The 21,241-nt window shown below is 43.0% G+C and overlaps 1 protein-coding gene across 3 annotated transcripts in view; it reads right to left on the bottom strand.

The window, feature by feature from the left end:
* The window catches only part of ECI1 (enoyl-CoA delta isomerase 1), a 32,285-nt gene extending 11,620 nt beyond the window's left edge, over positions 1-20,665 (bottom strand). For 2 of the 3 annotated variants that reach the window (XM_085892705.1, XM_085892707.1), the window contains exons 1-3: positions 20,425-20,665; positions 1,605-1,739; positions 1,375-1,502 (exon numbers count right to left, since the gene is read on the bottom strand). In XM_085892705.1, coding sequence (XP_085748831.1) covers positions 1,375-1,502; positions 1,605-1,739; positions 20,425-20,473 — 312 coding nt within the window. In that variant the 5' untranslated portion in view covers positions 20,474-20,665. The remainder of the gene's footprint in view (positions 1-1,374; positions 1,503-1,604; positions 1,740-20,424) is intronic. The other variant, XM_085892706.1, reaches the window with a different exon arrangement.
* Positions 20,666-21,241: the final 576 nt, after the last annotated feature.

Below are 21,241 nucleotides of genomic sequence, written 5' to 3'. Positions count from 1 at the left end.
TTTTTGAGTCGATGTCCATGTCAGCAGTAACAGTATCAGTATCAGTATTAGTATTAGTATTAGTTTGTTCATGTTGGCAGTAGTAGGTGAGTGTGAGGGGGAGGGTGTGGGTTATGATGGATCCTCCTTGCGTCCGCGTGTCCACGGGTAGGAGACATCTTTTCACCATTGTTCGACGTTCTTCGCGGCTAATTTTTTATGGGGCTTTTTCAACAATGAGCTATAGCTTGTTTTTACGATTTAGGTCTATTCATAACGGGTTGGACAAATGCACAATGAACTAATAATGTGCATAGAGCGCTTTGATTACTTATAGATATGGTATACCAACGAATAATTATCGTGTAGCCGGCGTTCACAAACTATGCCCAACGATAGCCTAACTTATCCATATCGTGCGGCAGTTTATCTTTGCCGGTGACGTGGGGTTTGCAATTCATAGGCTGCCACTCAACGATTTAAATGGCTGCATCTCCACTATTGAAAGTAGACGCTTGCGCTCAACAATTGGATTTTTTTTTACACTCAACAACTTTTAAACGGTACCACTCAGCTATTTTCATTGTTTACAATGAACGATTTAAATTGCTGTCACTCGCCTTTGTTTTTTGACGCTGGGGTTTGGAAATTTGAAGCGTTTCTTCTGAACGCGTTAAAACACTCAAACTCGACTATTTTAAATAGACGCTGCCGATGGACAATTGGAATCATAGCCAAGCTAGACATCGAAGTGTGAACATCCTCGTCATGCCGAAGAAAAGTTTGAAGAATGCTGCAAATAAGTGTCCTGGCCATGGCCGTGGATGCTGACGCAAGGACGATCCATTATACCGACGTCTTTCAGCCTATGAGTAACTTAAAAGTAACGTCTGTCGATGTGTGGCAACGATCGCGTAACATGCCAACAACACGTTAATCATAGGTTAGAAATAAGTTTCGGGTACGCGAAACATTACCTCGGCGTGTCTCAACTTATGATTAACTTACAAGTAGCATGTGTTGACGTCTGTCAACGATCGCAGACCGTGCATACAACTTGTGGCCAGCGTAGCGGAACGTGTGAGTCATACGCCGGCATACGTCGTGAAATTTCAAGCATGAAAAAATTTGAGGACAACCAAAAAGTACAACGTTTAAAGCCAACGTACAACGACGTATGGCAGTGTTTTTCAGCGTGCTCTCAATGTTATCAAAACTTACCCATAACGTATTCAACATGTGCCAGCGTTTTAGAAAAAAAATTCAAAAATCGGCATCCGTTGGCTAAAACGTCAAGGTGTGACCGGGCCTTAAGTTACAAGATGGAGGCATGCGATGGATTTGGAGTCACTGTCAGCATATGTGACAGAATTAAAGTTTGATGAAAAATTATACCGACGTGAGGATTAGGCCTCGGCAATGCTTGTCCATCTCCAGTTTGTCCAACACAATGGCAAGCTCCGTGAGGAGAGGCAAGCTCAGGGAGTTGACAGGTGGAATGTTGAGCTTCAAGAGTGCCACACCTGCAAATTCAGAGCATGCAGTCATAAAGAAGCATTCACACAGAGCCATCAAAATCAGCAAATAAAAAACTTGCGGTCATTATTGAAACTACTTATCCTCACCTGTTGCTTTATCCATCTCAACAATGACCGATTCCGTGGGTGACGAGTAGCCACATCTTGGCTGCATCAGAGTCGAACCAGAAGAATTCAAAAACAAGTGTCCTTCATTACCGCTTCGTCGACACAACACTCCTGCTGTAGAAGAAGGGACAACTTGGAAGTTAAAAAAATACGAGTCCTCGAGTTCTCATAATAACAGCTATTCTCACTCAGATGTTCACCATCCGTCTACAAGTAATTATGACAAGTGGGATAAGAAGCAAGGGAGGTTCAGATTCGACCATGACCTTTGTTTATAACAGGCAGATGAATGTACTGTATGGGTATTTCAAAAAGACCTGCGCAACTTTGGTTGTTAATATATTTAGAACCACAAATGATACGATACCTTTGGTTTATATGATACAGAAACTCATATAAAGTTTTGTGCACACCATCAATACACTTCAATGTGAGCTCCGTTTGTCGCACATAAGACATCAAGGCGGTATACGAGTTCTTTCCATGTTTGGCTCAGCATGTTCAGTGGACCAACCACCTGCCCCCATGATCATCAGACATAACCACCCCCCCCCTTGACCTTTTTTCTGTGGGGGTTTGTCAAATATGTTGTCTACAACACCAAAGGTGGCAAATATGCAGGATCTTCGTTCTCGATCACAGTTGCATGCGCACTGGTGGACACAAACATGCTGATCCGAACATGGCAAGAACTCGTGTACCGCCTTGATGTTCTGCGCACGACAAACGGAGCTCACATTAATGTGTATTGATGGTGTGCACAAAACTTAGAGTTTCTGTATTCATCAGAATACAGAAACTGTACTTCCCTCATCCACCCAATCAGAAAGTACCCCACGGAACCCCAAAACATTGACTTGTTAACATGACTCCTTTGTGATAAATCCATGCTGACTGCATTTAATTACAATACATATTATTTCAATGGTTCCTCAATTAACATGTCCAACATCTTCCCCACAACTGAAGTTAAACTAACAGGTGTACAATTCCCCAATTCTTCTCTGGGTCCTTTCTTTAATAACGATGTTACATTTGCTACTCGCCAATCCTCCGGTGCCTGTTCTAACTCTAATGAGTGTTTACAGATATTTAACATCCCACTTATCTGTTTTGCCACCTGAATGCAAAGAGTCTGGCCCCAGAGCTTCATATTGTCTTGGATGTCTCATCTGTTCCTTAGGCCTAAGTCACATTTGCTCTACAGGCGAGGATATGGCGGCCGTACGCCCTCTGAATTGACAGAAACGTGCGGCGGCCGCAGAGTTTCTGCGGTGGCCTCAGGGTGGCCCTACGCTGTTTGGCTATCTTTTACAGGCCGTAGGGGTCGCCGTGGAATTATAACGCGGAGTTATTACTTTTTTCATTTCTACGTTGGCCAGAGCAATTCGACATGCCGTAGTTGTGTTCCACGTCGACCGTACGTAGGGCGTACGGTGGGCTTGCGTTATTCGTGCGGCTACCGTAGTCTCTCATCAATGAAAAATGAATTTTGCCCGAAAAACCGAACACATTTTAAAAAACCGAACACAACGTAGCGTTCATGTTTGTTCACGCGTCTCTCCCGCCTGTTCGACCCGCATCTTTGCGCTTTGTTCATTCAGTTCGTTGGTGGAAGTCCTCGTGAAAGCACCTCTCGTGTGTCGATCGTGACTTTACCTCGTGTTTTCACCTTGATTTGTGCTGTTTTTTTTTTTTTTTTTACTCATCTTGTGTTTTAATTAATAACAAAAAAGCAATCCGATCACGTGGTGTGACGGACTGTCGGGCAAGGATTTAATTTCACAGAAAAACCGGTTGTAATTTGGAATATCCATGATTACCTCAGCCCGATGCGTTTGATGAAAGTGATTGTGGTTCTGGGGGCATCATGTTTGATGAGCTGCCCTGTGGGCAGCGCTCGCAGAGTGCGCGAGCGATCGGAACCCAGGCCGGAGCTCGAGCCTGTGTGAACCTTTGGATTGGTGATTGTACCAGTTTACATACAACACACCGCCACCGAAGGTCATTTACTCATCTTATTTTACCTTAAACATGGGGAATTTCAGTTGAAAGTGTCTTGAAAGTGGGTTTTCTTGGGGTCCAGGAACAGATTAATTCACTCCATTGTTTCTTATTGGGAAAATAGTTTGGGAATCGAACTTTTTGCAATCCGAATAGCCTCCTGGAACGAATTCATTTCGGATTCTAGGGGCACCACGTACTGGTATATTCCAAACTGATATATTTTTATTTCAGTAAAAAAAGAACTGGTACATATACCCACTCGTTACCGTCTATCTGGCCGCACGTTCGCCTTTGGGCCCCCCCTGCGGTCGCCTTGAGGCTACGTTGCTTCTGCCTTGAAAATTATATGGCCACCGCAGGGACGCCCTAAGGTCACCGTGCGACATCAAATCAAAGACCGTACGGCACCACCACGTTTTCGGTCTCCACAATTTCTAAATACGCTGTGCGGCTCCCTGAAAAATAAAAACATATGTGACTGCTACATTGTGTGACCATGGAAATACTGCGGCCGCCGTATAATTGCTCGTGGCCATAGATTTTGGAGACTCCACGGCCGCCGTGGCAAATGTGACTTCAGCCTAAATCTCCCCTCTCCGACCTGGAATTCTCCCAACAGCCATTCCTAACCTCCTAAATAGATTTTTTGATTACTGGTACTTCCCCCGACTGTTCTTGTATAACCAATGAAACAAAATCACTTTAATTTGGTCCTTGAAGGTTTCTCATTTCACCGATTGCTCTCTCGTGTCACTGTTTGGTTGTCCCAATCTATCGCACCTAATGCTCTCTTCATACCCTCAACGTTTGCCTTCCTGAAATCCAACATGTTTACTTTCCCATAATACTATCCCAAAGTCCAAATGTCGACAGAATCTTTGCACACTATGTTATGGCCACTTATCCCACAACACTCTGCTGCCTTCACCTTCTCCACCATATTCAAATCGTTTCTTGAAAAAGGTCTAACACTGCACACCCTTCATAGGCATATCTACAAACGGGCTTAAAAAGCAGTTTTGGAATAGATCGCGAAAATCCTTATCTACCCTTTCCCTGTTCCTGGACAAAAACTAACCACAGCAAATTAAAAAATCACCGACAATCAATACACTTTCCTTCTCTTACCATAACGCTTTTCTGAGCTCTTCAATTTTTCTATCCTGCTCTTTCCTACCAACAAGACCCCTATAAAAGCTTCATATGACCACCGTACTATTGTTACCATATCTACTCTTTATTCACAGAATCCTCTCCATCAATTCCCTCCTTAATGTCTGCCACCCCTTTGTTTCGATGCAACACTGCACTGTATTTTGCCCAGATTGCTCCTCCTCCTCCTCCTCCTATTCTCTCTTTCCTATCACACCAATACATCTTGTGGCCTTTTCGTCATGTCTTCCAATTACTCTCCTCATTAAACACAGTCTTACTTCCTGTAACAATATCACACTTTATTTATTTATTTTAACACTGCATGACTTGTCTCCTATATTCACTGCTGCTGATAATTCTGCCTGGGAATTCTTCCAGAGAAAACTGATCTCTTATACACAGATTAATCCGAGTCGGCGGCATTTGTTCATATAATGGCACTACTTCGTTTTGTTTTTTTTTGCCAAATCCAGTTTCGTTACATATTCATAAGGTTTAAGTGTAAATAAATGGAATTCAACTTGTTGTCAAGTTTCGATGTAATTTTTTTCTTGAAATGCCAATGCTTTAAACTTTCGCATAATATGGGAAACTACATGTGTTAGATACATTGCAAACTATTTCTGCCAGAATATTATTATTATTATTTTTTTTTTTTACACAAAAATTTTATTTCATAAACCAAATTTAATGCCACTGTGTCCATTTCATTATTTTAAAAGCTAAAAAAATGCATATTTATTTAAATTGTATGTATCATAATACCACCGAAATCTTATCTCTCTTTCCAGATTCAAGACAACTGGTGAGCTGTAGGTACATCTGTTGACAGCTTGATCATATTGTGACGTCCACGGGACTTGAACAGTCCCGTCAACGTAGAATGAGCCGAAACGATGGAGGCGGTTTATTTATTTATTACCCAAACATGGCGGTTCTAATCGCTCTACCGCAAACGGGACGAGGAAGGTGGCACGAGTCACTTTTCACTGAGTTGATGATGTTTATTCGTTTTTACCATTAACCAGAAATAACAAGACTCGGCAAGAAGAGGGATCCGGGGCGATTCGACGGGATGGTGTGGGAACGGGCGTGGGGAAAAACACAGACAATTCCAATGAATATACAGATCTCAAACCCGCTAAGGCGCCAAGCACACACACACACACACACACACACACACACACACACACACACACACACACACACACACACACACACACACACACACACACACACACACACACACACACACACACACACACAACGTAGCTATTTCTGGTGGTCAGGCTGGACCGTGGTGTGGACGCAACTGTCCCTGGATCGGCATCGGACGAGCTGGCCTTGCTCTCGTCAGGGGGGCAGGAGAAACCGTGGTGCTGTCGACCTCCTGGTCTTGGCCCAAGTCCGCTCACAGCCGCCAGGGAACCAGTTCTGGCGCCAAGTTGCGAGCAGGAGAGGGAGGCAGGTTCGCCCGCCGTTCGACCCCGTACTCCGAGTCAGCAGAACCCCAGAGCCAACCAAGGTGAGGCACGAGGCTCCGCAAGGCTCCAAGACACGATGAAGAACACGATCGAATCAGCACAACAACAAGGATGCTCCCCGCGCAACAGCCTCCACACCAAAAAAAAAAACACGATCTTTTGGTTATAATCTTCTTCCTCTTCCTTTTCGACCCCGAACAGAACCTTTTTATCCTACTGTCCTCGTCACTTCCAATCGAGCCGTTTATTGGCCCACCGCCGTCGCCTTCTGCCAATCGTGATCACGGGGCGGAGCCATCCGCTGCACTGTCCTGTGACGTCACGGCCAGTCTCCAGAGAATACCAAAAGGGGTTTACGCAGACACACTTACCCTATCCCATGTCCCTATCTAATTACGTGACAGTTATCATTTCCCCCCCTTGAAGAAATGAACATTTACTCGACAACTTATCACCACTGAATTGCTACTTATTACATCGAGATCCTGGTAAACTCGAACAGCATGGCATACCTAATTAAACATCCTAATTACCTTTTGAATGCATACCCCCCCCTCAAACGTAACAATATTAACTTTGAAAAAAATGGATGAATGCATCATTTGCAAAGAGTCAGGCGGTGGTCCCTATTCAGTTGCAAGTCAAAAGTCCTTAGAGACCATACAATCCTTTTGTGAAAACTGGACTAAAATCGGACAGAATTTTGATATTCTAAACCGAGTGAGAGATCTGATATTTTCTGATGACACCAAACACATCTACCATAGAAAGTGTTACCAGTCTCTGTGCCATAAAGGAAATCTGGTACGAGCTCAAAATAAATATGAGGATGACATAGCATGAAAGAAAGTAAGAAACGCGGGAGAACAAGCATTGAACCTTCTTCATCGAAAACGAGAAAAACATTTGATCAGGAGCTTTGCATATTTTGCCAAAGCAATGAAAATAGTGCAGTGCATAGTGCTTCCTCCAGTGACATGGGGAAATTTTTTTTGGCAATTAAGGCGTCCACTAAAAGTGAGGAAGTTGCTGCTAGACTTGCTTATCTTTACAATGAAAAAGATGCTTTTGCTCAAAATATGAAATATCATATTAATTGCTTGAGAAATGAAACGAGAGCTATGGGATCATCCACATCTACTACTGACAGCTGTCAATATTTTATCAAGGCAGTGTGTGATATAGAAATAATACAAATTGTAGAGTTTATGATTAAAGATGATAGTGAATCAGAATTTCCTAGCTTTGACATGAATTCTGTAGAGGACACATATAAACTCCTTCTTGAAGAACAAGGTGTGACAACACACCCTAAAACATCTTACAAGAAACATATCAAGAATATCTTGCTGGAAAAAGTACCAGGAATAGACTTTGCAAAGCGTGGACCTAAGCCAGAAAAATTTTTTCTCAACACTGACCAAGGAAAAGTTAATGACGCAAATGCATGAAAACGTCGGAGGAGATGAGATGGAAACAGTGTTCAAAGCATCTCAGATTATTTGCAGGGAAATCACAGAAATGGATGACTGGCATTTTACTGGATCATTTCTTGACTTCAATATGCCTATGAAGCTACAACAATTTCTGAAATGGTTGATCAGTGGGCCTCATACGAATCTCAATGTAACTCGAGAGATTGAAATCTTGCTCAACATATTGTATCGTCATTTAGGTCGAAGCGACAAGTGAAATACAAAGCAAAAGCCGATGGCAAATTTCAAAAAGGGAAGACAACCCCACTTTCAGTTGGTCTTGCTCTGACTTTATATCAGGCCAATAGGTCCAGATCTGATGAAGACACTGAATAACCTGCAAGTTGCTGTTACCTACGATGAGGTTGAGCAGACAACAACGAGAATGGCAGCAGCCATCGTGGATGACATTAACACCAACACGCAAGGTGTACATATTCCTCCATTTGTAAAGCAGGGAATCAGACCACTGTTTGCAATTGATAACATTGACCTGGGAAGTGATGCAGGTTCATTTCATGGTTCTGATTTGTTGATTGCCCAGAGATCAGAGGATGGTGCTCCTCTCATTACAAATGACTTCAAACTTGACTTGACTATTCAAGACAAAGCCCTGAAAAACACATTAGATATGCCATATATGAACTGTGATAAGCCAGTAAGTCCGAGTGTGTCTCATCAAGTAACCTACATGTTAGACACCCTTAAACAGGTATCTACTGACTACACACAGTGTGACACTATTTGGTTATTTATGTGTCGCTCTCTGGTGGCACAGATAGTGGATAAACGTAAAGATGCAGATTCTTGGACTGAAGTTGGATCTCGCCTCAATGAATCAGTGGAATTCAATCAAGGAATTGTGGTCTCATCAGACGAGTACGTCAGATCAACCTCAGGTGAAACATCTGTGTCGCAACATGTTTCCACAGCAGCCAGGTCTACTTCAAGTGAACCCCAGATTTCCTCCAAAGATAGTAGCACGAGCAATAGTGCATGTAGAACACTGCCAGAGAGATGTCATAAATCTCCCACTTGGTCCACCTTCAATTTGTTGATACACGACAAGACACCAGTATGGAATGTTGGTATTGTTGCTCCATTGTACAGGAGAAGTCCAACGGAATAGCCAGTGCTCCTCACAATTTTAAAGCATGCTCAAAAACTCAACTGCATTACTGTTGGCGAAGGGCAAAGACCTATTATAACCCTTGATGGTGATTTGTATGACTGTGCAGTAAAGCTCAAGAATTATAAAGAAAACTGGTGCATCAGGTTTGGAGGTCTACATATAACTATGGCAGCACTGAAGTGCCTGGGAAAGTACATAGAAGGAAGTGGCATTGATCTGGCATGGGAAGAAGCTGGTATCTATGGATCAGCTACAGTATGCCAAATATTGGATGGTCATCACATATACAGATGCATTGAAGCTCACATAGTTACACTGATTGCACTTTTCACCATGTGCATACAGGTAATCTTCTCAGAAGACGAAAGAGCATTTCTTGAGCACCACATCAGCCAAGTACTTGATGCCTTTGCAGCATATTTAGATGGAAGGACTGATTCCACTTTGGAGGAATTCAAATCACAAGTGGCTGAAATGCATCAGACACTCTGTGCCTGTAATAGTTTTGAAAGGCTAAATGAGTGAAAGGAACAAGCAAAAGGTATCTCCAAATTCCTAACAAACTACATGAATCAGGTTGAGGTTCTATTGATGTTTACTGCTGCTACAAGGACGTGCAATTGGACACTTCATTTGGCTAAGGTGGAGGAGCTGTTGCCTTATTTTCATGCTCATGACCAGTACAACTATGGACGATGGGGACCACTCGATGTTGCTGACATGTTGGAACTGCAAACTACAGATCCTGACACATGGAAATTTTTAGATGAAGGCAACTTTTCTATTACAAAACACAGTGTTCCTTTCACTGCGATTGATCCAGACCATGGTATTGAACAGGAGCACAAGAAGATGAAGGTCAAAGGAGGGTTTATTGGCATCACAGGCAAAGAGTATGCCATGGAGAAGTACTTCATTCTAGCCCCCACACTATGCAGAATTGTGCAGGAATCGAAACGCGGCAGCCAAGTTCTCTTCACCATGATCTTGTTGGAGCTGAAGGTACGAGGATCATTTCATCTGCAGCAAATGTTTCCAAGGTACTTACCAGACAGGGCAATCCCTTTCTTGAACGTGATATGTTCAATCTTGTTACACCTGACAGTGTGTGCAAAAACATTGAAAACGTGACAAATTGGGGCGAGAGGCATTGGAAAAATTTGTCTCTACTCAGATGGTGGAACAATCAGTCAATTTCTGGGATGCTCAAAAGAAGAACAACTGGTCGTACTTCAAGGATGTAGGAGCTACAGTACAAACTAAAGTCAAAGGGCAGTTGGTATCCATTAAACAGGAGAGGTCACTGCTGTCTCGATTACTTGTGTGCAAGACAAGAACTGACTTTTCTGTTAAGGATGCTATTACAGAGTTTGAATTCAGTGAAGCTCCACCTTCCAACTTTCATCCAGATAGATCAATGATAATGCTCTCAGACAAATCCAAACTGGTATCTGCAGTTATGAATGTACCATTGCCATTGCCAGACGACCTGGCCATCTCAGAAGCAGAGAGGGATGCATCCTCAGTCCTGATAATTGAAGCAATGTGTACAGTGAACATGGTGCCAAAAACTCCTGAAATGTCAAATGCCTTGCACTTTGCAAAGAGGTTTGTTGACATTGTGGCTGACATGAGTGATTCATATGAGGAGGTCAGGATTGTTTTTGATCAGTACCTTACTGCTTCTCTCAAGGAAACAACTCGTCAGAAGCGAACGGTTAAAGCAACACCACTTCACCATCATGTTAATGATAACACCGAAATAAGGAACCTGAAGACCTTTCTCTCTCATGTGAACACTAAGGCAGAGTTGACAGAGTATGTCAGATAAACTCATCAGTCACTACCAAAATAAGCCAAAGAGTGATAGTTATGCACCATACAACAATGAAAGCTAATCACTCTTTGTCTGACATTGTTAGTATGCCCGAAATGGTAATGAGTCAGCACAACCTTGAGGAGGGTGACCAGCTTGTTCTTCTGAATGCATTTGACGTCATGGACAAGAACCCCCAATCCACCCTGGATGTCTTCTCAGTTGACACAGATGCTTTTGTTCTCCTTTTAGGTCACTTTCTATTGCTTCCAAAGTCAACTATACGTCTCAGAAAAAAGAGTGACAGAATATCCATCAAAGATTGCTACCAAAGACTTGGACCCAAGAGGACAGAAGCACTCATTGGATGGTATGCTTTCAAGGGAACAGACAACACTGGATCATTTGCTGGAAAAGGTGTATTAAGTCACTTCAAACTAGAACGGGCACTCGGTAGAGCGCATACCTTCGCCGCCGCAACTTTTTTCCGGGCACATTTGAAAAACGTCATTTTAAAACGTCCATGACGTCACAACCGTCAGTCCGATTGACGTCAAATTTGGTGTGTAACCTCCTTGAAGGCAGTCCAACAAAATGGAATGATAAACACTGAAAAATAAAAAAGTTGAAAAAATGACGTCAACTTTTGACGCACTTCCGGGGACGTCATGTCCAATCGGGGACTACCATTCTGAAAGCTCGTAGTTCACTGAACGTTTTAACGTTGGTTTCATGTCAATAGCTCTATTAGATCTGAAGCTATGCCTACAAGTATATTTTGACCTTGAGTGTGACCTTGACCTTGACTACAGAGTTAATTGGCAAAACCTGTACATCAATAAACAGATATTTTGGTACTGATCCTAATGCCTGGATTTGGGAGACTTTGCTTTACAAATTATATAGATATTTGAATGTAAAAATATCAGGACATTTTAGCCACAATTGAAAAACGTCATGTTCAAACGCCAATGACGTCATAACGGTCAGTCCGATCGAAGTCAAATTTGGTGTGTGACGTCCTTAAGGTAAGTCCTACAAAACGGTATGATCAAAACTGATGAGATTGAAAATTGAAAATTTACGTCATCTTGTGACGTCATTTAGACGCACTTCCAATGACGTTACGTCAAATCCGACACTACATATCCGAAAGGTATCTCGTCATGGAACAATATGGTGGTGGTTGCATGTCGATAGCTATATTATGAAGGAAGTTATGCTCAAAAGTGTTTTTGACCTTTTCATGACCTTGACCTTGTCCTTTAACCCGATCGCTCCCAAAATCTAATCAAATCGTCCTTGGATACTCACGAATCATCCCACCAAATTTCATGCAATTCGGTTTAATACTCTGAGTTATGCGAATAACAAACAAACACACATATTCACAAATAAATGAATACACAGCGACCAAAACATAACCTTTCGCAGAATGCGAAGGTAATCATTTATGCAAGCTGATGATGAAATTCTGAAAGCATTTACTGCATTTGGGTTGACACAAGAGATAGCAACATGCATCTTTGATCAAATGGAGCGATATCTGTGTTTACTATACAAAACCTCAAACATCAGTGAGAATATCGTTGGAGAACTTTGGTGAGAAATATTTGCACAAAAAGGAAAAGAGGGCCAGCAGCTACCCCCAACTCGAGGAACGTTAGTACCACACACTTCCAGAGCTTTCTATATGGCTCTTATGTGGAAGTTATCTAAAGCACCTTGTCCCAAAATACCCTCACCTACGGACTATTGCTGGGAGTCAGTAGAGGGTCACCTCAAACCAGTCTTCTGTGTAAATGCACCAGCCCCAGAGGCCTTGTTAGAGCTAAGGGAATGTAAATGCAAAACTGGTTGTAACAGATAATCATGTGGATGCAAGAAGAACCATTTGGTATGCACAGACCTGTGTGGATGTGGAGAGATATGTGAGAACATTGTACTGGACAAACCTGTAGATATACATGAGACAGACTGATATTCCAGATAAGTACTTTCATATTACATCTTTGCATTTGAGAACTACGGTTGATAACTGTACATGATCGTGTAATTATGGATAAATACGAGCCAAAAAGGTACATTGTGCAGAAAAGATTGTGCAGTTTGATCTACTTATGTTAAAAAGAAGTCTTGAGATAAGTGATGTGCAGCCTCAATTTCGACATTTAGGTGATGTTATGTAAGAACAAATGGGGTTTTACTATATCAAAATGTGAATTATTGTTGTCTTTTGCATGTATTCATGAACATCAGAAAAGTATTTTTAATGATTAAATACTGCTTAAAAACATTTAGTTTGAGTTATTTTTATTACGATCTCATAAACATCTGGTTCACATATTGCAGTTTTTTCCCATTTCGCATACTTTGTATAGGTCAATACTGTATCAAAAATTTGTCTGAGAACTTGACAACAAGTTGAATTTTGTTCCTTAACAAGTGGACAAACCTAAAAAAATGAGAAACCAGAGTTGGCAAAAAAAAACGAGGTAGAATACAATTGCTGCCTCACTATCCCATCTAGTCTTCAATTACCAGGTGTTTCAAAAAGATTGATACAACTTTGACTTCCTGCCATTTCTTTGTTTTTTGACCTATACCATTTTCCTTTTCAGGGTTTGGTGGTGTTATCGTGGTATTTGTTCCCTGGGACTTCTAGCTCCGTATCTCAACTATACCATTGTGAAGCAGAAGACAAAAGTGGTGGCTTTGTGGTGCGAGACTAAATCAAATGTAGACATCCGCCAGAGGTTCTGCCAGGAATACGACCTCAGAACACGTGATGGACCCACAAATTGTACCATTCAACATATTGTGAAACATTTTACATTGAGTCACGTAAAGGTTTTGCATGTGTGCGCTGACGTCATCGCGCTCGCCCCGGCGTCCTTTCGAGTTGGGGGGGGGGCATCGAGTGTGACCTTTACGTTACTCCGCGGTAACTCGAGAACGGAAGAAGCTACCAATGTCAAATTACACCACGTGATTGAGGAGGGTGGTGGCTTGCGCTGATTACATTTTGGTCAAAATCGGTCAAAGGTCAAGGTCACAGTGAGGTCAAACATTCGATTTTTGATGGTTTGGTGCAGAATCATCGTAGAAACTTCTGGTTTGCGTCGCTACCTTCTCGAGAGACAGCTTTTATTAGACAAGGTCAGAGGTTAAGTTGACGATTTCGTAAGTACCAGTCTATGACTGCTTGTTTGTTTGTTTGTTTGTAGGCACGATAACTCGAGAACGGAAGAAGCTACCAATGTCAAATTACACCACGTGATTCAGGAGGGTGATGGCTAGTGCTGATTAGATTTTGGTCAAAATCGGTCAAAGGTCAAGGTCACAGTGAGGTCAAACATCCAAAACATTCGATTTTTGATGGTTTGGTACAGAATCATCGTAGAAACTTCTGGTTTGCGTGGCTACCTCCTCTTGAGACAGCTTTTATTAGACAAGGTCAGAGGTCAAGTTGACGATTTCGTAAGTACCAGTCTATGACTGCTTGTTTTTTTAATTGATCATACTTTCCATCCAATACAGGTTTTAATGATGCTAAAACGGGTCTGTGGGGTTTCCCAAGCAAAACTAGTCAAAACCGTGAAATGTGGTTCACTTGCCATCTATGGAAACGACAGGGTGAAAAGGGCAGAGAGAGGAAGCACAAGAGGAGTTGATGAGGCACCACCAGGTTTTAGAGGAGGGAGACAAGTTTGAAAGTTCATTCTTGAGTTTGGATAGATGTTGTTTTCTAGCTCTCCTGAGGGTAGACACACTTGTTGCAGGCTTTGTGGAATGATCTGAGGTTGCCTTCGATCAGATTTGCCTTCCAGGAGGACAATGCAAGTGTTTTAAAGCGGCAGCCTCGCCACAGGATTCAGAGAACCACGAGCGAGAGGATGGGTAATGTACAGGGTGTTTCAAAAAGAGTGATGCAACTTTAAACCTTTATTTATAGAGAAACAGAAACCTCAGGAACATGAACGAAACATTTCTGGAAAGCTGAAGACATGGTATTTTCTTTCACTGATTGCTATTGCAGTAAGTCACTACTGGAGTTGGTGAGAGCCCAAGGTCTGAAATTGGCATTGACACAAAATCCTTGTAATTGACATTCTTGATGTGTGCCCCTTCCTGGTTCAGACAGGCATTGATCCTGACTCCAAAGTTCTAACTTTTCTGGAGGTCTCATGTGGCACTGCCTGGAAGTAGTCTGACACCTTCTGCTTCAGATCATCCAGTGTGGCAGGGCAGTTGGCATAGACAGAGCCCTTGGCAGCCCCCAAACCAGTAGTCCAGAGAGTTCAGGTCTGGCCTATGGGATGCCCAGTCATGAGTGGTGCCGTGTCATGAGTGGTACCCAGGGCAATGAGGCAGTTTCTGAAGAGCTGCCGCAGGAAAATGATGGTGTCACCAGCTGAATGCGTGAGTGCACCATCCTGCATGAACCAGGTCATGCTGAGCTGGTTTGGGTGACTTTCTGGGCTAGATCATTATGGAACTTCTGGAGCACGGCGTGGTAGCACTCACTGTTGATCATCACATTCTCAAACCTGTAAGGCCCTAGCATTCCCCATCTGGCATTGAAGGTGCAGAAGCAAGTGACCTTGGGCCCTTTCAGGTACCTCTCTGTGATTTCCTCAGATGGATCTGCCCCCCCCCCACCCCCAGAAAATGTTGTTGTGGTTGTTGATGGCACCATTCAAGTGGAAATGGGCTTCATCACTGAACCAGATCAGGTGATCCTGTTTGGGTACCACTCCATCCTGTCACTGAGCCAATTGCACATATCAAGTTTCCTTCTCATATCATCTTGATTCAGTTTATGCCCAATAGAGATGATATGTGGGAAAAGCTTCAGTTCCTTTGTGAGGATACGCCAGACTGATGTTGGTTTGATGCCTAGGAGCGCCGGTGGTGGGGCTTCACGGAACTGTCCACTGCAGAATCCCGCACAGTGTCAATGTTGGCTTGGCTCTTGGTTACTGATGCTGGCCTGCCACTGTTGCCCTTGCTCTGGTTGTGCACTGTAACCTTGTGCTCAAACCTTTACGTCTGCTCGAGCGCGCTGTGCGATGAGCCATGACGCGGCGGGTGAAATATTTTTTATTCAATCTTAAAACGTCTCCAAAACATCCGATTTTTACCAGAATTTCGACAACCGAGTGTTAAGCGTCCTAAGCGATCGCAAAAACCGAAGACAAAATTAAAATCGAAGTCAAAACGAACTCGTAACGTCGACCGAAGCAAAAATACTCTATTTCTCCACAGGAATTTACGGAATTATTTAATATTATTTTATAACACTGATATTTTTAAAACAGCCGTAACTCGACGAATTGACACAAATTCCGCCGAACTTACCTCGATCTTCCAAACTCACGCTCCGTCAACAATACCTGTGGTAACCTTTCTCGAGTTATCATGTTTTGGATGTTTGACCTCACTGTGACCTTTGACCGATTTTGACCAAAATCTAATCAGCGCTAGCCATCACCCTCCTGAATCACGTGGTGCAATTTGACATTGGTAGCTTCTTCCGTTCTTGAGTTATCATGTTTTGGATGTTTGACCTCACTGTGACCTTGACCTTTGACCAAAATCTAATCAGCGCTAGCCATCACCCTCCTGAATCATGTGGTGTAATTTGACATTGGTAGCTTCTTCCGTTCTCGAGTTATCATGTTTTGGATGTTTGACCTCACTGTGACCTTGACCTTTGACCAAATTCTAATCAGCGCTAGCCATCACCCTCCTGAATCATGTGGTGTAATTTGACATTGGTAGCTTCTTCCGTTCTCGAGTTATCGTGCCTACAAACACACACACACACACACACACACACACACACACACACACACACACACACACACACACACACACACACACACACACACACACGACGGAAGTCATCAATATACTTACGAAATCTAAAGGTTGCGTAAGTAGTGATTAAAAAAAAAACCTTTTGCTTCCATTCCACTTTCAAGGATTGAGACACAGACTGATTGAAAGACAGAGACAGGGGGGGGGGGGGGTTAAAGAGGGAGGGAGAGAGTGAGAGAGCGAGAGAGGCGGCAAGTGTAGGGTGGAGGAAGGGGAAGCTTGCGGGGGGGGGAGGTGGGGAGAGCGACACCTCACAAAACGTTGCTATTCACTGTGGGAGGGAGGGTGCGTGAGGCACACACACGTGTGAAGAGTGCTGCATTTTATGAAGAGAGGGGAGCGAGGAGGGGACAGAGTTAGAGAGAAGGGTGGGGGAAAGACAGGTGAGGGGTGGAGGTGCTGTTAGCAAAGAGAATATGTGACGCTTAATGACCGAACATGAAAAAAAGAAAGACGTGTCAGAACAGCTGTGCACACAACGGCACAACAGAGTTTGTAAAGTAATCTGCTGGCACATGTGCAAAACTTTAATATTCCAGTTCCAGAATATGTGTGGGACAATGAATCAAATGCAATCACTGAAAACATTGAAGTACCGCTCATGTACGACCTGGCTTATGATCCCATCGGGCATGAACGTCAAAAACAAAACATTGCGCCCAGATATCGTACTTAGGTACAAAAAAAAGACAAGGCATTGCGAATTGAGGTGTTAATACCAGTGACTTTGGACTAATGATGCAGAAATCAAGAAAATGACCAAATACCAAAACCTCAAGCATGAAGTGAAAAGATCCTAAAAGCTGAAGAATGCCAAAGTTGTACCAGTGTTGACGAAGAACCTCATGGGAATGCCGAAGAAGAACCTCACAGACCTATTAAAAACCACAGAGATATTGGGAATATCACGACAAAGGAACAGTTGAAAGCCGTCCTGGGCTCAGTAACGATCCTGAAGAGAGCCCTCGGCACAAAACTTTGAAAACAGAAAACTTCACAACTTGGTCCATGAATCGTGACCCCTTACCAAAATGAAGGTCGATACTTTGAGCGCACCCTGGGAGGACTCCATTCCACATTCTGAAACTCACATATGTAGATACCAATCAAAGAGACACACGTGCACACGCACATTGTTTATATAATCCGAGCCACCTGGGTTTAGTTGATTAGGTGAGAGCTGATTGGCTATTCCCTCCATTCACAGGTGAGATGTGGGTGGGTCTTTGTGTGTGTATATACAGTATATATATATATATATATATATATATATATATATATATATATATATATATATATATATATATATATATATATATATATATATATATATATCGAACACGGTTTTGATTCCACCCAACCCGTTTTTTTGGCATCTCTATCTTACCATTTCACCGCTTCCTTTTCCTAAAATGCACACATGGAAAGTCTATAGATAACGTTGACAGGGGCGATCCTCCTTCCGATCTTTATCTCATTCCCCCTCTCATCCTCTGTCGTCGTTACTAACACAATAAGTTAGTTTGGGGAAGTTGTTACAAGAGGATTGAGGGAAACCAAAAACGATGGCCCAGACAGCATTTGTTCGAGTACCACGACAGCAAAGTTTACCTGGAGATGGGCATGTTGTTAAGAGGTGCCGAGCACTCAGTTCCATTCGTGTTTTCTCGAGCGATTTTAAATCGAGCAAGCCGTCCGTGCATTGAACACCCTTGACCCAATTCAAAGTATGGATTGTACCATTATAAAAAAGAAGAGTTGTGGATTGTACCATTATACACAAAAACAAGTGAAATCCTTCAATACAGCGCATGTGTGGTGAAGCAAATGAGTACACCAATGTTATTGAAAGAACCAGTTATCACTTTGCCACCAATATCTGCCATAATTGTAAGTAAATTTCAACCACTAATGCATGACGAAACACTTATTAATGGCTAATATTAAAGAGAATGATGGCATAAGAAGAACTTGGATTTCAGCGTTCGGTGCGAAATGCCATGGTGGATGGAAATGACGTCTTTCATTCGTTCGTACATGAGAGGGGAGCGTTTCTTGTTTTTTTTTTTTTTCCATCAAGCAATAAATTCAATGGTTTTCACATATATAACACATTAGTTTCACAAATTTCCATTGAAAAAAGGCAGTATCGTGTGAATCTAATGTGTAGTTCATGCAGAAACCGGCAAATTATTATTATCTCCTCGGATGTTTCCGTCAGTTGTTTCCGTCAATTGTTTCCGTCAGTTGTCGGCCCATGAATACTCGGGTATTTCCGTCAATTGTCGCCATGTCCGTCTAGGTTACACACTGCCATCTACCGGACGCCGTCATTGGCTGTCTTGAGGCACGTGGGGGGGGGGGGGGGGGACACCGGGGACATTTCAAACTCGGTGCAATTGTATACAGCGCACGTGCTGTAAAAATAATAATAAAAGGGGGGGGGGCGGGAACGTGCACATAAAACTGTAATTCAACTCCTTTTGTTGAAGTGGGTTGGAATGGGGGAACCGTGAATAAAGGTGACTCGAGAAACAGGATTAATCTGGTAATGGAAAGAGAAACATGACGTAAGAGGTGAAATGGGTTTTCCCAATGTCATCCCCGACCAAATGCATCTCCTTGGTTTAATCACATACCGACCTCCACTATTCTCACCTTCACAACTACTGTCACTGTATCTCTACTCAGCCTACATGGTTAAAAATAGACATTAATGCACTACAGGACATGCTTCCACATGAAATGATAGTTTCAAGCTGCACTACAACATTATAATATACAAAAAAAAAAAAACTGGAAAAAAAAAAACAGGAAAAAAAAAAAAAAACCCCACCAAAAAAAACCACCTGTTCGGTGTCGAAATGGTTTTCTACTCTTTTTCTTAGATCTACGAGAATCTAGATGACATGCTGCCGTTGCTGCCGATTCAGACACCAACGCACCCCACCGAGACAACACAGCACGCACAGCACGAGGCTTTTGCTTCGCCCTGGAATAATGGTACTCGAGTCAACATCGAAAACAATAACGTTCGACGAAGTTGTCGACACAAACACACATCGGGTCGATTGTACCCTCAAGTAGTTTCCTGTGGATGGAACGACTGTAGAGTTTAGAATTGAGAAGATTGTCCTGAACCCACACCAGAAAACGCTCACCCTCACTCGCCAACCTCACCCTCACTCGCCAACCTCACCCTCACTCGCCAACCTCACCCTCACTCGCCAACCTCACCCTCACTCGCCAACCTCACCCTTACTCACCCTCACTCGCCAACCTCACCCTTACTCACCCTCACTCGCCAACCTCACCCTCACTCGCCAACCTCACCCTTACTCGCCAACCTCACCCTCACTCGCCAACCTCACCCTTACTCACCCTCACTCGCCAACCTCACCCTTACTCACCCTCACTCGCCAACCTCACCCTTACTCACCCTTACTCGCCAACCTCACCCTCACTCGCCAACCTCACCCTTACTCACCCTCACTCGCCAACCTCACCCTTACTCACCCTCACTCGCCAACCTCACCCTTACTCACCCTCACTCGCCAACCTCACCCTCACTCGCCCACCTCACCCCCACTCGCCAACCTCACCCTTACTCGCCAACCTCACCCTTACTCACCCTCACTCGCCAACCTCACCCTCACTCGCCAACCTCACCCTTACTCACCTTCACTGACCCTCCTCCAATAAAAACCTCCATTACTGCCGCCTTTCAACACATCTAACAAAGGTTCCCTCTTGTTTTGAAACTTGTAAACCCTCAGACCCTTTTATCCAAAGCCTGTAAGTGTAAGACGAGAACACAACGTCGCATTTACTCTGAAATTCCACTCACCCAATGCGGGCAAACGGCCCTGGATCAGCTTTCTAAGTACGGCGGCCATGGTGGGTGCACGGTCACTGAGCACCTCAATCTTCACACACAAACCCTCCCTCTTTCTTCACCCAGGACCCAGTCCATGAATTTCCCTTTCAACAGGTTAACTACCGACGAGCGCGGTTTATTATTTTTGGTTTGAGTTTTAGTTATTATTATTATTCGACTTCTTCTTCTTCCGAATTTCTTCTTCTTCTTCTTATTCCTCTTCTTCTTCTTCTTCATATTCCTCTTCTTATTTCTCTTCCTCTTCCTCTTCTTCTTCTTCTTCTTCTTATTCCTGTTCTTCTTTCTCCTTTCTTCTTCTTCTTCTTCTTCCTATTACTCTTCTTCTTCCTCCTTTCCCTTCTTACTCTTCTTCTTCGCCCTCTTCCTCTTCTTATTCCTCTTCTTCCTTCTCTCTTCTTCTTATTCCTCTTCGTACTCTTCTGCATATTCCTCTTCTTCTTCTTCCTCATTTCTTCTTTTACTCTTCTTCTTCGCCCTCTACCTCTTCTTCTTCTTATTCCTCTTCCTTCTTTCTTCTTTCTTCTTCTTCTTATTCCTCTTCTTCTTCTTATTCCTCTTCCTTCTTTCTTCTTATTCCTCTTCTTCTTCCTCATTTCTTCTTCTTCTTATTATTCATTTTCGTACTATTCTTCTTCACCCTCCTCCTCTTCTTCTTCCTCCTTTACTCTTCTTCCTCCTTTCTTCTTATTCCTCTTCTTCCTCTTCTTGTTTTGTCGTTGTCGTCATCGTCGTCAAACTCAAGGGCGATGTTGAGCCACAAACTGGA

The sequence above is a fragment of the Eptatretus burgeri genome, chromosome 8 (assembly GCF_056783735.1).
Source record: "Eptatretus burgeri isolate ZD-2024b chromosome 8, Ebu_testis_v1, whole genome shotgun sequence".
In the NCBI taxonomy this organism is placed as follows: domain Eukaryota; kingdom Metazoa; phylum Chordata; class Myxini; order Myxiniformes; family Myxinidae; genus Eptatretus; species Eptatretus burgeri.
This window is presented reverse-complemented; position numbering and strand designations above follow the sequence as displayed.